Genomic DNA, 17,218 nt, shown 5'->3' with positions numbered 1-17,218 from the left:
GCGAGCGGCGCTCGTGCATCAGTTCCTCGGCGGCCGAGGCCCCGCCTCCGGCCCGCCCAGCCCTTCTCCCGCGCGCGGGCTCCGCGCGCCCCGAGACGCGCGCGTGCGCGCGCGTGCGCAGGTCAGAGCCCTCCGGGGGCGGCCCCGTAGACTCCAACGAAAGCGTCGCAAGGTCCCGGATTAACCCTTTCCCCGCTCGCCTCCGGAGAGGCCTGCTCGGGTTCCGTGCCTGCGCGAGCCGGCGGCGCGCCTCCCCCCCAGCCCGCACCGCGCATGCACGGGAAGGGGGGGTGCCGGTGGGGGTGTTCACGGCAGGCTAGACAGTCTGTGCTCGTGCAGGAGGAGGGCTGCGACCAACAGGGACGTGCACGATCCCCCCCACCCCGCCCCCTCCCCAAACTCCAAAAAAAAAATCCAAAACACACTGCCACCCACCGTGCCCCCGCGCCCCGCGTCCATCCCGTCCCCGGCCTGCGTGCAGCGAGCGCGGGGAGCCCCCGGCGAGTGTCTGTGCTGTGCCGGGCTGCAGGTAAGCGCGGGCCGGGGGTGCGGAAGGGGCCCCGGCCGTCCGCGAGGCGGGCGCGGGGGCGCGGGGGCGGCCGGCGGCGGTGCAGCCCGGAAGAGGCGCGTTCCCGCCGCGCTCCGCCGCTCCGGCCGCTCCAGGATGTGCGGGCGGCGCGGGCGGGGACGGGCGTGGGCCGGGGCTGGGCGGCGGCGGCGGCTCGGGGGCCGCGCGGGCCGGCGAGCGGGCCGGGGCCGCGGCCCGGCGGCGGCGACGGCCCCGCGCGCGCGCTCGCCCAGCCTTGGCGGCGGAGTTCATGGCCGCCCGCGCTCGCACCGCCGCAGTGCGCCGCGGTGGGGGTGGGGACGGCCCCGAGCCCGGCGCGGAGCGCGGCCCGTCCGGCGCCGCCCCTCGGAGCCGCCGGCCCCGCCGCGCCGCGCCGCCCCCGCCGGCCGGGAGGAGGGGGCCGGGACCCCCGCGCTCGCACTCCCGGGTGCGCCCGCGGAGCTCGGGAGGCCGGCGCGCGCCGCCCCCGCCCCCGGCCGCGGGAGGGCGGGGGAAGGCCCGGCGCGAGCCGGCCGGGGAGTGCGCGGGGCGCGAGCTCTGGGCTCGCGGGCGGAGCGGGGCGCGGCGCGGCGCGGGGCTGCGGAGCCCGGCCGCACGCCCGCTCTCGCTCGCCGCCGCCGCCGGGGCCCCGCGGGCCCTCGGTCTCGCGCTTGGAGCCGCGGCCGCAGCCCCAGCCGTCGCCGGGGCCGGGATCGTGAAAGGGAAAGCAGCCCTTTCCCTGCCCGGCGCCGCGGCGGCGAGCTTTTGTCCGGGAAGCGATGCCGACGGCCCTTTCCACGCTCCTCTTCCCGGGCCGGAGAAATAAGAGCGAGGCCTGAAGAGGCGCTTCCACCCCGAAGTCGCAAGCTGGACACCGGGCAGTCGCGCCGCAGCCATTGTTGTGGCCACTGTGGGCCCGGGGAGGCGGCTCCCGCCGCTTATATAAGTTTTTCTGTGCAGGCGCTTGTGCTCTCTGCTCCCAAACGGGGCTCCGAGCGCTGGCGGTGGGACCACTGTAGTGAAAGGGCAGCTTTGTTTTGGAGATGTCGTCGGGGCTACATCTTTTCTTCCACCTACACAGGCACTTAAGGGGATCTTCCAGTTTGACTCAACCTGAGCTTAAAATTGGAAGATCTCAGTAGGAAAAAATAGTGGTCCTTGACAGAGAGAGTGGGGCCAAAAAAAGAAATTTTAAAAATCAGCATGGCTACTGATACGTTGCCATGGGTACTGTATTGGCCACTCCTCTCCCTAGCCGCATGCTATATACTTTTATCCCACAAGCCTTAGAGTTACTGACTACTGCAGGAAGTAGCTCGGTAGGAAGGTTTTGCCTGTTTGCCCTCTCTCGGGATTGACTGCTGGCCTGTGTGCATCAAGGGAACCGAGAGGTTTGTCCCAGCCCTCACACTGCAGAGGAGAAAACACCTGCTACTTTTGTCAACTAATGGGTGTGTTCGCTCCTCTGTAAGTGGAAACTTTTGATGGTTTTCAGATGATGGGCTCTAGGTTCGAGTCCCACAACACAGTTTTTGTGTAAGACCATTGCAGCCCATTCCCTTGGTTCACACACAGTTTGTGTGGTCACTGTTGAGTAGAGGAAACTTTTTCAAGATATTGGTGTGCACAATAATAAAGTCCCACGGGTAAGAATTAAAATTAACAAAAAGGTAGAAATCTTTGACCCTTTCTGTAAAGATAGAGGTAAAAACAGCTGGGGTTTCCAAATGCAAACGTAAGGACCATTGTAAATTATGTGATGCGTACTACATCACGTGGAAGTTAGGAAAGAAAAAAGCATCTACTCTTCCCTTTTCTCCGTTTACTGTTGGGTGTGTATACTTCCCTAGCATTTTCTATATTTATAAAAAATAAACTGTTTATGTGTGCCTACAGAAAACAGTGGGAGACCACATACCCAGCAAAAAATGATGGGGACCATGGGCACTCAATTACTTTTTCTGTGTCTGTGTAGCTATTGACATCTGTACAAATACACACATAAGCTTGGCAAGGAGAAATTTCATAGTGTTTCTCCAACCCAACCTTCCAATTTCCAGTGTGTAGTCCTACCACACCCCATGTGCTGCAGCCCATACCTGTTCAGAGCTGGACCTGATGCTACCAGCCATCTTCCTCTCCTCTCCGTTCCCAGCCTGAAAATGGGTACAGGTACAAGTGCCAAGACAAAAAAGGAAAGTGTTTTTTAAATAATTCTGAAATACATTCATGTTCAAAATTTGGCATACAGGAAGCTCCTGCCTCACTCTCTATGTGTCTTTTCTGTTGTAGGACTGGCGTGCCCCTGATCAGAGTTATTCTGATCTGAAGAATTTGGTGTTTAAAGCATTAAGATAATAGCCTGAGTTGTTCATGGTAACTATAACTTTGAATTTTATGTGTTGAGACTATGAGTTGTGCTTGTTTTAAAATACATATATCTCACTAACATTAGTACTTGTTTCTCTGTGGGAAATGTGTATTTTCCTCATGTTTACACTTTCTGATTGAAAGGGAACTACTGTTTTTGAAAAGAAAATATATAGGACACATTTTTTTAAAGACATAATTCTTTAATATGGTGACATGTCTTTTATGCCAGTTCTAAATTTCTTTTGCATATAAAATACAACACTTGTCAAGTACATCCAGTCTTGATGACATTGATGTCTGGACAGCAGATAGATTGGCATCCAGAGGGCATGAAGCCACTCATCCCGGTCTTCACAGATGTTACTGATTCTCTGAAGTTCTATTAAACCTTAGCCCCCATTCAGAAATGACCCAAAACTGGTATAGAAAAACTGGGAGGCAACACTGAATGGAATATCTTGGCAATGAAATCCCTTTCTAGTTCTGCTGTAGTGATTTGTCTTTTCTATCAAGAAAGAACACCAAGTGCTGTTATTCTTTTACTGAATCCTCCTCCATATGTGGAATTAGAGTAGATGCAGTAGATACTGGATTAGAGGATCTTTGCCTTAAATCTGTTTCTTTGACCTTGAAACTGGGTTGTCATTATTACCTCTAATTGTTGGGAAGTGCAGGGTTGGGAATTAGAGTACGTGGATTTGCATCTCCGCTTTCTACCAAATAACAAGAATATTGGCAGGTTCTTAACCTCACCCATCAAATGGGACTAGTAATTTGATCATTACATCTGTGAAGATGTAAAGTACATAAAAGAATGCCAAGCATGTATTATGGCTCAGTAAAAGCTGTTGTTACTGCAACTAAGCAAATACTTAGTATGAAGAGTACAAGTAGCAATTGGAAATCTGTGAGTTGTGATCAGTGTTTTCTACCCTCTCTTAAACAATGCTTAACATTAGCTTTCTGAAACTTAGATGCCAAAACTTGATCCGAAAATGAAATTCTACTTGTGTCTCTATATGGAAAAGTATTCATAATTTCTAATCTTTTAAAAAAATTTTTTGTAGGAGTTTTTCATCAGTATGTCTGAAACCATTAAATATAATGACGATGATCATAAAACTCTGTTTTTGAAAACACTAAATGAACAACGCCTGGAAGGAGAATTTTGTGATATTGCCATTGTGGTTGAGGATGTGAAATTCAGAGCACACAGATGTGTTCTCGCAGCCTGCAGCACCTACTTTAAAAAGCTTTTCAAGAAGCTCGAGGTCGATAGCTCTTCAGTAATAGAAATAGATTTTCTTCGTTCTGATATATTTGAAGAGGTCCTGAACTACATGTATACAGCAAAGATTTCAGTGAAAAAAGAGGATGTTAATTTAATGATGTCATCTGGTCAGATTCTTGGTATCCGATTTTTGGATAAACTATGTTCTCAGAAGCGTGATGTATCTAGTCCCGATGAAAACAATGGCCAATCAAAAAGTAAGTATTGCCTCAAAATAAATCGCCCTATTGGAGATGCTGCTGACACTCAGGATGATGATGTGGAAGAAATTGGAGATCAGGATGACAGTCCCTCTGATGACACAGTAGAAGGCACCCCCCCGAGTCAGGAGGACGGCAAGTCACCCACAACTACACTCAGGGTTCAGGAAGCCATCTTGAAAGAGCTGGGGAGCGAGGAAGTTCGAAAAGTCAACTGCTACGGCCAGGAAGTAGAATCCATGGAGACTCCAGAATCAAAAGATTTGGGGTCCCAGACCCCTCAAGCCTTAACATTTAATGATGGAATGAGTGAGGTGAAGGATGAACAGACACCAGGCTGGACAACAGCTGCCAGTGACATGAAGTTTGAATACTTACTTTATGGCCACCATCGGGAGCAGATTGCCTGTCAAGCATGTGGTAAGACATTTTCTGATGAAGGCAGATTGAGGAAGCATGAAAAACTCCACACGGCAGACAGGCCATTTGTTTGTGAAATGTGTACAAAAGGTTTTACCACACAGGCCCACCTGAAAGAACACCTAAAAATCCACACAGGGTATAAGCCCTACAGTTGTGAGGTGTGTGGAAAATCATTTATTCGCGCCCCAGACTTAAAGAAGCATGAGAGAGTTCACAGTAATGAAAGACCGTTTGCATGCCATATGTGTGACAAAGCCTTCAAACACAAGTCCCACCTCAAAGACCATGAGCGAAGACACAGAGGGGAAAAGCCTTTTGTGTGTGGCTCTTGCACCAAGGCATTTGCCAAGGCATCTGATCTGAAAAGGCACGAGAACAATATGCACAGTGAAAGGAAGCAGGTTACCCCTAGTGCCATCCAGAGTGAGACAGAACAGTTACAGGCAGCAGCGATGGCCGCAGAAGCAGAGCAGCAGTTGGAAACAATAGCCTGTAGCTAGAGGTGATGGGACAGGAACACTCTGCCTGAGCCACAAGACTGAGATTGCATTGTTCATAATAAATAAATGCCAGTCACTGTATTTTTGTGAAACTTGTGGAACATTGTACTCACTGGACTTAAGGCAGTGCTTGGTTAGGTATTTTGAAAACTTTTCAAGGAAATAACATTCCTTGGTTCTGACCACTTTCACTGTCTGTCTGGTGTCTAGTATTAATGTTGCCAGCGACCCCTCCTTTTTTTTTATTATTTTAATTTGAGAACTGTGTCCACTTCAGAAGTGAGAGACTTCTATTCCATTGTTAATTCCTCTTTACACTTGCTGCACTGGTGTGTGCACTGCACAGATTGATAATTGAATACATTGATTTCCTAATCGCAATTACATGTGACTTGTGGTCATAACAGCATTTTTAATAACTTAATAAAAGTACTTCATGTAGACGAAGAAAATACTGCTGGGTGGTTGACCAAGAACACTGCGCAAATATGAAAACAAGTTCTGAAATTGCAGAATGGTCTTAGATTTGGTTATATTAGATTTGTTAATTTTATATCACTGTTTTTGTGCACAAATAATGGTTGCTTTGCTGAAATATTTCTTTATTCATTTTTATACCTGTCATCAAGCTGTAGTCCCAGCTCCCCAAGGCTGAACAAATCCACCAATGAGCTGGTGGCGTGAGACTGAATTCTTGCTCTCCTGTTAGAGGCGCTGCCACTCTGCACCAGATCCAGTCTGTGGGGCGGGCCAGTGGTGAGAGGAACAGATAAGGGTTAACAGGAATGGGGCTGTCAAAGACAAGGTTTTCACATTTGCAACGATTCCAAGATTTCTAGATCACAATAATTTGTGATTGATTTGAAATTGGGTTTTTATTTAGACTCAAAATTAGGACAGGAACAGGGATGCTTCTTTAGATGCATTTTGTGTCATTTAACAGAATAGCAAACTTTTGGGCTCTTGGGAGCATATGATTTATCCTTAAAGGAGATGCACTATCCTTATTTAAATGAACAAATTTAAAGTCTTAAGTGTGTAAATAGTGTAGAAGTGTTGGTCTTATGTATTTCAAGTGAAAGTAGACAGCTGCACTTTTTTTGCACATTGGATTAAAATAACTTCCATCAGCAACAAACGTCAGACTTTTTAAACTAATATTAAAAATTGTCAGACCAAATGATTATGTTTTTGAAGTATATTTCATCACTGGTTACAGTTTTAAGTAAAAGTTGATTGCCTTTTTATAACCATAAACAGAACTATAAATGCTATTCCAATTTTGGTGTACAAATTTTTTTTAAGCATTTCTTTAGGATTATATTGAAATAACACATTTCAATTATGTTCTGTAATAAAGTACTTAGTTATTTTAGAATGTACAATTTTAGAAAAATGTCCATCTTTCCAATTTTTGGTTGCTAGGATTTTATTTTTAAACTACATTAAGGTTCATTTCATTGCTGTTGCATTAACACCTGTAGTTACTATTGTGGAAGAAATTTTATTTTTTTTAGTTGGTATATATGTTATACCCAAGATTGCAGGATGAAGATGTTAACTTTTTAAGAAAGTTATTTATTGGTAAAATGCTTAGTTTAGTTTAAAGTAATTTTTTTTAAGAATTGTTTATTCTGTCAAAAAGTGGTCCTGTCACTGTGTTTACATGCTGTAAGTAGAACAGGAGCCAATTGCCATTCCTAGGCTTTTTAACCAAAGCAGAGGAAACAATTTAACATCTTGTTGATCGCTACTCAACAAACCTTTTTTTGGTCTTTCATATTTGTATATAAAAGAAAATATGCTATTATCATTCCTGTTTTCATTTCTTCTTAGCAACTTTTCATACATCAGGATTCCCACCAAAGTGCATTTTCTATCCTATCTTCATGGTGGTTTTACAGAGTTGCAAGTTGAACTTGTGGTATTAATCTTCATTGAAACCATATGGTGGTACCCCTAAAAAGAAACTTTAATTTTCAGCACTTTATTTGTATTATGTAAATACCTTTTGTTCTATTTTGCATGAGAAATATATTTGTATTTTAATGTCTACCACCAGTACTGGGTTCATATGTGTGTTAAGGTGCATGTTTTCTTTGTTTCCTTGGAGGTTGCAAACTATGACATGGCAGGTCTCTTGTGTGCTGGGTCCTGGTCATTCAGACTGCCTGTCATTCCAGCAAGAGACCTTCAGTAATCCCCTGGATGGTGAGGCCTTCATGGTAGGCAGTTCAAGGAAATCTCCAATCTCAGGGTTAATTCTGAAATGTGTTTACACTAAATGCGCAATGTGAGAGGGAAGGACAAATCTAAATGTCAACATTACTATCTTTTATTATTTAAAAGTCACCTTTTTGTGTTTGTACAAAGAGTGTGTTGATTTTGTTTGCAAAGTTGATTTTAACTTAGATGATAAATAGCATTGTATTGACCAGGATTGAGGAAGGGAAATTTTGAGAAAGGGAAATTTGTTGCTAATTAATTTTCTCAAACTTGGAATTGTTAAAAATGATAGTTTCCTATCAAGTGAGTAAAATACTAAACAAATTTCTATCCTATTGAAAAAAAAAAAAATTGAGACTAGAATGATGCAACTGTATGTAGTTTCTATTTTAGTTGTATAAGGTCATCTCTAAGCCATTGGGAAAGTGGAATTATGGAGCAGTGGTGTTAGTGGTGATAAGTTCCTGGAGCAGCGGTAAAAACTCAGTATAAAAGTGTAATAGAACTAGTATAACAAGGTAATGGACTTTAATTCTGAATTGAGGCTTCCAGAAAAGAAAACTGAGACCTGCCAAAATCACCTCTCTACATTCACCTCTCTCCATTATCCAACAAGCCCTCTCCCAATACCATCCCCAACCTGCCTCTCCAAAAACCCCCACCAAAGGATGGGAGACATCAGGCTGGAGGTAAGGTAGTAGCCATCACAGTGTTAACTGGGTGCCTAAACTGTTCAATCAATGAACACTTTTAATGACTGGGAACTCCATTCCTCCCTGATTGTACACTCCATCTTGAGACAGCTTTAACTGCACCTTCTGTCTCTATTTTTTGCATACATTCTTATAACTGGGAGATTTCCCTTCTCAGAATTACTCAAAATAAATTTAATCCTGCATCTACTTAACTCTTCATATAGGTGAAGATAGGCTGGTTTTTATTCAACAGGCATTGAGCATTGTGGGTGGAGCTCTGGGTAAGAATCTGGAGATAAAAAGGCAGAAAAGATTTGGCCCCTCCCTAGCAAAGTTCTGTCCCTTCCCAGTCGTGTTTTAAACTTTCAGTTAAAAAATGAAGATGACATTCGCCCATCACCTGTCACTCATGATTCCCTAAAGGTCACCGCATTAATCTTATCTCAAGGACCCTGGATGTAATTTATCTGAATTGTGACAGATTTCTGCATTTGTGTGTTTCCATCATCTCCTTAAGAGCTATTCCCAGTTACCAATATTCAGGTAAATCTTTCAGTATCTAGAAGGAGGAGGAAGTACAGTTTAGTGCATGCTTCTTTCTAAGTGATGGTGATGTCCACCTCATAGTCCACTGTGAACATTAAACATGGTAGCAAAAATTTCAGGCATCACCTACCCAATTTTTAGATGTGCAATAAATGTTCCCTTTTTCCTAAAGAGCATTCTCAATAGAAAAGCCAGAAGCAAAATTTAAGTTCTCTTTTGACTTTGTTGTCTGTCAGTTATATAATCTTTAGCCCTAAACTGAAACTCTATAGAAGCTGTTTTTGTCTTAGCATTACCATACTCTTCAGTGATTGTGGCTTCTCTTTAATTTTTAATCCCCTGTCATTATAACAAGGTCATTGGGATGTAGTCAAGTGCAAATACTTGGCCTGCCCAGTTCCCTGTTAGGACAGAGTTGATTTGAAAGCTCCTTTTTTAGTCTCATGAAATCATGCACTTTAGTGGGTGTTTTTATATTTTGCTTTTCTAATATTGTGTGTACTTCAGACCACACCTAACCCTTTCCTTTCTAATTTGATGAATTCCAGGATGATCTTTTGCTTTCTTCCAAAAGAGACTTATACTACTACGTAAGAATCACAATTTTCCTTTTAGTTCCAGAATACCAGGTTACTAAATCACTTTGCTCTTCTTTGGAGGTACATAATGTACATAATCTTTCTATAAAGCTACATTAACATATATAAGTTAATAAATACTAATGCTGTGTATATGTCAGGCGTTGGACTAGATGCTAAGGGATGCAATAGTGAACAAGAAAGAGTGATATCATTACTGCCTTCATGGAGCTTACCGTCAGTATGAAATTAAATGGTTACTTTCCCAAGTTTTACAAAACTTTATACTTGTAAAATTTACAGTAATTATATGGGCAAAAAATGCATTTTTAAAAATGTCCTGTTTTGTATCTTAATTCCTAGAACATACTTAGAAAACTACAGAGTAATTCTCATTTTCTCTCAGTGGTAATGGAATTTTAAAAGAGGAGTAGTAAGATGAAATTAAGATTTATTTCTTAAAAATAATGGATCCTAGCATCAAGAAAGATACTGATGCAAAGAAAATTAGAATGAGAACTTGGATCCCAGCAGCTTTGAACAAGGATGTTATTAACTCAGGTTTGTAAGGGAAGAAACTCCATGAGCAAAATACATGATTAGCAGAAGCTCCAAATGACATCTCAAAATGGTTCTACCGTAGAGCCCATCTGCCAGGTGAGGGGGACACCCTACATAGGGTAGGATAGCAAGTAAGCTAAAGGAAACCTAGGGGAAAAAATACTCTGTTGTTTTCTCCGTGAGGCAGTCTGCCACTTGATGGAGTTCTGCGAAGGCATTCTATGCTGTTAAGCTAATTTGGAGTATAGCCATTTTCTCTTTTTTAACAGAAGGCAGAAACCTCTAACTGATTGTTCTAAGTGATTCTTACGAAGCATTGCTGGTTTTTTTGTTGGTTAGCTCTCACTTCCGGTGTCGAAACTTGGTCACTGAGTAAATCAAGAGGATCAGGAATTTAATAGTAAGCCTTACATACTGGATATTTACTGGGTATGCTATATACGCAACCTTTCTGTGCTTTCTAACAGCTCCAAGGTATATCTTATTGATAAAGACACCAACATTCAAAGAAGTTAGTCCTGTCGATGTCAAATCATTATCAGAGCCCAGAGAGAAGACTAGGTCCTTCTGCCCCTAGAGCCTGGGATCTCATCGTCATGTCATACACCCTCATAACGGAAAGGAGCAGCTGGCCCTGCACACATCCTTACTAGGGAGAAAGGGGTTTATGCAAATAGCTGCCCAAAGTTTCTATAATACATTAGTCCCAGTATTTTTATTTCTCCAAGGTAATCCCAAAGTGAGGTTCCTTAATACCTATGAGAGGTAGTAGGAGAGTGGTTTTCAGAGGCTGGTAACTATTTCTAAAGTTCAAGGTGAAGGGCATATGGATGATTCAACTCAGATTTTCACAATCTGTAGCTAAATAAATAATGCCACACATGATACAATACCACCAAAGCTGGACTTCCTGCTCCTCTTTTAAGGACATTCTCAAATTTTAGAAGCATGTCTAAAAGAAACTGAAATATTTGGGCCTCCCTGGTGGCCTAGGGGTTAAGTCTCAGCGTTGTCACCCTGGCTGTAGCCTGAGTTTTTTCCCCAGGCAAGGGAGCTAACCCACATGTGGCACAGCAGACTTCTGTCTGGCACACTGCTGCCCTCAGCAGTGTATTTCATTGGATCTGTCTCTTCTGCTCCCGACTCTGTCTCTAGCGAATTCTCTCACACCCTGCCTTTCTGTCCCAACCCCAGTTCTTCTATGCATGAATAAACAAATCTCTTAAAAAATCAAATTTTAACTCTAAAAAGTATTACTGGATCCCATGGCATCTTAATTCATCCCCTTGCTTTGGTGGAAGAGCACGTAATTATCTGAGGAATGAATCAGAATGTAAATTTTTTGAGATCCATTTTACTCTCACATTTCTTGACAGTTGAGCTATGTGGAATTCTAGGTCTGAAAATAAATCTGTAAGGCCATGAATAATTTTAAGTTTCTACACAAAGTTTTGGAAGCTAAAGGGTAATTGGATAACAAGAGACCTTCAGAGAACACTTGGGGTCTTATCTCCCAATGTGTTTATATTTAGGATTGTTGTTTACTAGGGAGCAACTTCTCTGCTTGTCTCAGGAGCATGAGGGGCAGATTCCAAGCCCATGTGAATGAACTCCCATTTCCTAATTTCAGACAGATGCAGGCTGACATCTGGCTTTCTGAGGCACTGGGTATAGGAAACTGGGGCAGTTATTATTGTAAGTAGTAACAACTTTGATTTCTGCTCCAGAAATTACACATTTTAATTACACATTTTAAGAAATTCCTTTCAAGGTAAAATTTGCAGAAATACATATATTTAAATATTTATGTAATATATGTAATAACCTATAATAAAAGGTTTTTTTCAGTAACACTACGATTCTCATACAATATAATTTTTATTTTTCTATATTACTCTATTATTTGAATATGACCATAATTTGTTTATTCAAGCATTTACTTTTGAGTGTGTATAAAACAGACCATTCTGACCAACCATCTGCATAGCATATATCTTTGGGATATATCTTCAAAATCATACGGAAAATTCTAAGATTTTGTTACCAACTGCCAAATTGCCTCTCAGGCAGATTATGTTATGTGCAGAAATACATGTATTTATCTTGAAAATTTGAAAAAATCTTGAGAAATCTAAAGACATTCTGATTTTTGATCCTTTATATGTGACCTATATGTTTTTCTCTCTTTAAACCTTGAAGAATCTTCTCTTCATCCCCATATTCTGAAATATAATGATGTTTCCTGGTGTGGATCCTTGCACTAAAAACTGGTGGGTCCTTCAGTCTGAAAACTGTCTGTTCTTCAGTTTCAGAAAGTTTTCTTTAATTATTTCATTTATGATCCCTCATCCTTGTTTTCTTTTTCCAATTTTCCTAAATAAGTCCTCTAAATTTCTTGCTATGTCTTATTTTCCACCTCTTGGTTCTCTTAATCTAATTTCTGAAAAATTTCCTTAACTTTGATGTTCCCAACATATAGATTAAGATTTAAAAAACACTTTATATTTTAACTAATTTAGATTTATGGAAATAATTATAAAATGAGTAGAGAGTTTACATTTACTTAAACTTAAATAATTTTACTTAAATAATTGCAATGTAACATTATGTCCAATAACAAGGACATTAGTGGAAAAAAACACACAAAATCCAAATTAAGTCTAATAGATTGTTCCAATATTAATTTCTTAGTTTCGATAATTATAGTAGGGCTATGTAATCCCATGCAAGAGGAGTGTATGTGGTGGTGTGGGGGTGGGCAAAGGTGGTGCCACACAGATCAGTAATACCAAGGGTTAACAGAAGACTCTTGGAGAAATATTCCTCCACATGCCATATAATACCCATATATTGATTTCTAGTAGTTATCTCAGATACATAAAAAACTGTTCTCCTGACCTGACATTTAAATCTGCAACCCTCAAAAGTCTTTCCTGTTTCACCAATGGCAATTCCATGCTCTCCAATGATGAGGCTATAAAATCTCTTAAATCCCGTATCCATTTCACATGCAAGTCCCTATCACTACTTACTGGTTCAACTTTTAAAATCTGACTTCCTGGTTCTAAGCTACCATTATCTCCTGTCAAGATATTGCAGTGACCTTCTACTAGGCTTCCTGTTCCTGCACTTGGCCCTCCACAGTCTATGTTATAGATGAACTTTTAAAAATAGAAACTCTAATTTCCTGTCCATCAAATCTCTGAGATCATTTAGGTCACTGCTCAAATATCGTCTTAGCAGTGAGGCAGCAAACATGGAATGCTCCCTTGCCGGCCAGGGATCGAACTTGTGCTGCAGTGGCTGGCAATAGCTTGACAGTGATATCTTTAACCCCTGTGCCACCAGGGAGGCCTTCCCTCTACCTTTTTATACAGATAGCAACTTCACCTACCTCCATCAGGGTATTCACTATATTTTTGTAAATTTACTATTTTGCTTATTTTCTATCTTCTCCACTGGAATATAGACTACATCATAACTAGAATTCATTCTATTTTTATCCCATTGCAGAATTCCCTAGATAATGGTAAATTTGTGTGAATTTCTCAACATTTTTGTGTATGCCTTGTAGAATTTTTCTGTATTTTTAAACATAGGAAAAAGTTATACATCCAGTTTTTATCATGCTCTTTTCTCTAAACAACCTATAATAAACGGTTTTTTTTCAGTAACACTACGATTCTCATACAATATAATTTTTATTTTTCTATATTAGTCTATTATTTGAATATGACCATAATTTATTTATTCAAGCATTTACTTTTGAGTGTGTATAAAACAGACCATTCTGATCAAATATCTGCATAGCAAATATCTTTGGGATATATCTTCAAAATCATACGGAAAATTCTAAGATTTTGTTACCAACTGCCAAATTGCCTCTCAGGCAGATTATGTCATTTATACTTCTACCAATGGTGTCCAACAGTTTCTTTTAACACATTAGCAGATAGAGAAACTATAGAATAACACTAGTTTTTCCAGATAAAATTGAAGAAACCAGTAAGAATTTGGTCCTTTTTCTTAACATTAAAAACCTTTCCTCTTCATGCTATTGTCTTGTACTCACTCTAAAACGTTGTGATACTCATTTAAACATGGTGGGATAACTTTTTCAGTAGTTTCCTGAAGACTTATCTTCTATAATATTTTCTCATAGTGACATAATCTTTGGGCTTTGTTATTTTCTATGAGAAATTTTAAATTTTGTTTGATTTTGTAATTAAAAGTAACGGCAAATATTTTATGAAAGGCCACACTATAAACCAGAAATAACTACTATTCACTTGTAAGTTCACTTTTTTATTTGTGTTTAGGATTTCACAGGCACCAGGAAGTTCTAATGCATGTATTGTCATGGAACAATGAGAAAAGGGTGAAGGTGGGTTTCATTTCTAGGAACTGCATTCTGTGAATGGCATTAAACAAAAGAAAGTTGGTCACATAAAGAAAAACATTGATAAACATTGATAAAATATTAATTCCCAATGCGGGCTACTTGTAACTTAAAGACACGACGTAGCTCACAAATTTTGGCAAATATAAACAATAGATTCAATATTTGACTTGCTATTGGAGGCCTGATATCTGAATTCAAGATGTCAGTGGAATCGTGTTCCCTCCTTGGTTCTAGGTGAGAATCTGTGCCGTGCTTCTCTCCTAGCTTCTAGTATTTGCCAATAATCCTTATCATTCTTTGGCTTATAGCTGTATCACTCAATCTCTGCCTCTGTTGTCAAATAGCTTTCTTCCATGGGTGACTCAGTGTCCTCTTCTTAAAAGGACATCACTTACACTGGACTTAGGACCTATCTAACCCAATATGACCTCATCTTTTTTTTTTAATTTAAATTTTATTTTATATTCCCCATACAATTACAACCCCCTTATTTTGACCCCAATCCCTCCTTTCCCTGCCCCCACCGCCCCAAAGAGTGTCTCTGGTTCATAGTTGTTTGTTGATTTTGATTTTTTCATTCTTATAGTTATTCTTTTTCCTGGTCCCTTATTTAAGTTTTCTAGATTCCTGCTATGAGTGAGACCATCCGGTGTTTTTCTTTTTCTTTCTGGCTTATTTCACTGAGCATGATCCCTTCCAGCTCCGTCCATGTTGCTGCAAATTGCATGTGTTTATCTTTTTTGAATGCTGAGTAATATTCCATGGTGTATATGTACCACATCTTCTTGATCCAGTCATCTATTTTTGGGCATTTGGGTTGTTTCCAAAGCTTAGCTATTGTAAACAGTGCTGCTATAAACATAGGGGTGCAGGTGCTCTTTGGAATTGATGTTTCTGTGTCCTTTGTGCAAATACCTAGGAGTGGAATTGCTGGATCATATGGAAGCTGTATGTTTAGTAGGTCAAGAAATCTCCACACAGCTCTCCATAGTGGTTGGACCACTTTGCACTCCCACCAGCAGTGCAGGAGAGTTCCTTTTTATCCACAACCTTGCCAGCATTTGTTGTTGCTAGATTTTTAATATGTGCCATCCTCACTGGTGTGAGATGGTATCTCATGGTAGTTTTGATTTGCATTTCCCTGATTACAAGTGATGGTGAACATTTTGTCATATGCCTATTGGCCATTTGCATTTCCTTTTCAGAGAAGTTTCTTTTTAGCTCTTCTGACCATTTTTTGACTGGATTATTTTGTTTTCGTTGAGTCTCATCAGCTCTTTGTAGATTTTTGTGATCGGTCCTTTATCATTAGTGTTGTGTGCAAAAATGTTCTCCCAGTTGGTGGGGTTTTTCTTTGTTTTGGTTATTGTCTCTTTTGCTGTGCAGAAGCTCTTTAATTTGATGTAGTCCCAGCTGTTTATCTTTGCCTTCACTATCACTGCTTTGGGTGATGTGTCTGTAAAGATGTCTTTGATGTACATATCCCGTAGTGTTTCGCCTATATTTCCTTCTATGTATTTTATGATTTCAGGTCTTATGTCTAGTTCTTTAATCCATTTTGAGTTGGTTTTTGTGCATGGTGTTAGGGAGTAGTTAAGCTTCATTCTTTTGCATGTAGCGACCCCATTTTCCCAGCACCATTTACTGAACAAACTTTCTTTGCTCCAATGCATATTCTTTGCTTCTTTGTCAAAGATTAGTAGACCATAAATCTGTGGGTTTATTTCTGGATTTTCTATTCGATTCCATTGGTCTGTGTGTCTGTACTTATTCCAATACCATGCAGTTTTGATGATTGTGACTTTGTAGTATAGTTTGAAGTCTGTGATGTCTCCATTCCCTTCTCTTTTTTTCAGGAGAGCTTTGGATATTCGTGGTTTTGGTGATTCCATATGAATTTCATCAATAATTGTTCTATTTCTTTGAAGAATGACATTGAAATTTTGATTGGAATAGCATTGAATCTATAGATTGCTTTCGGTAGGATGGCCATTTTGATAATGTTAATTCTTCCGATCCATGAGAAGGGGATGTCTTTCCATTTCTTTGTGTCTTCTTCTATTTCTTTTAACAGTGTTTTATAGTTTTCTTTGTCTAGGTCCTTTCCCTCTTTTGTTAGATTTATTCCCAAGTATTTGATTTTTTTTGTTTCAATAATAAAAGGGATGTTTTTTTTGATTTCTTCTTCTTCAGATTTGTTTGTGTATAGGAAGGCTACTGACTTTTGAGTGTTGATTTTGTATCCTGCCACTTTACTGAACTGATTAGTTGAATTAGTTTTTCTGTGGAGTTTTTGGGGTTCTCTATGTATATTATCATATCATCTGCAAATAGTGATAGTTTGACTTCTTCTTTTCCTATGTGGATTCCTTGTATGTCTTTCTCTTGTCTTATTGCTCTGGCTAGGACTTCCAGTATTATATTGAAAAGCAGTGGTGAGAGTGGACATCCTTGTCTTGTTCCAGATCTTATTGGAAATGCTTTCAGCTTTTCACCATTGAGAATGATACTGGCTGTTGGCTTGTCATAGATGGCCTTTATGATGTTGAGGTATGTTCCTTGTATCCCAAGAATTTCAAGGGCTTTTATCATGTTTATCAATGTTTTTCTTTGTTTTTCTTTTTTTGTACTTTGTTGAAAGCTTTCTCGGCATCTATTGATATTGTCATATGGTTTTTATATTTCTTTTTGTTGATGTGTTGGATAATGTTGATTGATTTTCGGATGTTGAACCATCCTTGTGCCCCTGGAATGAATCCTACTTAGTCGCGGTGAATTATCTTATGGATACATTGTTGGATTCTGATAGCTAAAATTTTATTGAGGATTTTTGCATCAGTGTCCATTAGCGAGGTTGGCCTGTAGTTTTCTTTTTT

The 17,218-nt window shown here is 40.7% G+C and overlaps 1 protein-coding gene across 3 annotated transcripts; it reads left to right on the top strand.

Moving 5' to 3' along the window:
• The first annotated feature begins 309 nt into the window (after positions 1–309).
• On the top strand, positions 310–7,912 carry ZBTB14 (zinc finger and BTB domain containing 14). Of its 3 annotated transcripts, none has more exons than XM_037508796.2 (3): positions 310–529; positions 2,840–2,923; positions 3,988–7,912. In XM_037508796.2, the coding sequence occupies exons 2-3, from the start codon at positions 2,921–2,923 to the stop codon at positions 5,332–5,334; spliced, it is 1,350 nt and encodes a 449-aa protein (XP_037364693.1). In that variant the 5' UTR covers positions 310–529; positions 2,840–2,920; the 3' UTR covers positions 5,335–7,912. The 3 variants fall into 3 exon arrangements, with proteins under 3 accessions (XP_037364693.1, XP_037364692.1, XP_054550149.1); XM_037508795.2 differs by having other exon boundaries at positions 380–529; positions 2,608–2,923; XM_054694174.1 differs by lacking the exon at positions 310–529 and adding an exon at positions 1,999–2,014 and having other exon boundaries at positions 2,608–2,923.
• Positions 7,913–17,218: the final 9,306 nt, after the last annotated feature.

The sequence above is a fragment of the Talpa occidentalis genome, unplaced genomic scaffold, assembly GCF_014898055.3.
Source record: "Talpa occidentalis isolate TD23 unplaced genomic scaffold, MPIMG_talOcc4v2.1 talOcc4.13, whole genome shotgun sequence".
NCBI classification, from domain to species: domain Eukaryota; kingdom Metazoa; phylum Chordata; class Mammalia; order Eulipotyphla; family Talpidae; genus Talpa; species Talpa occidentalis.
This window is presented reverse-complemented; position numbering and strand designations above follow the sequence as displayed.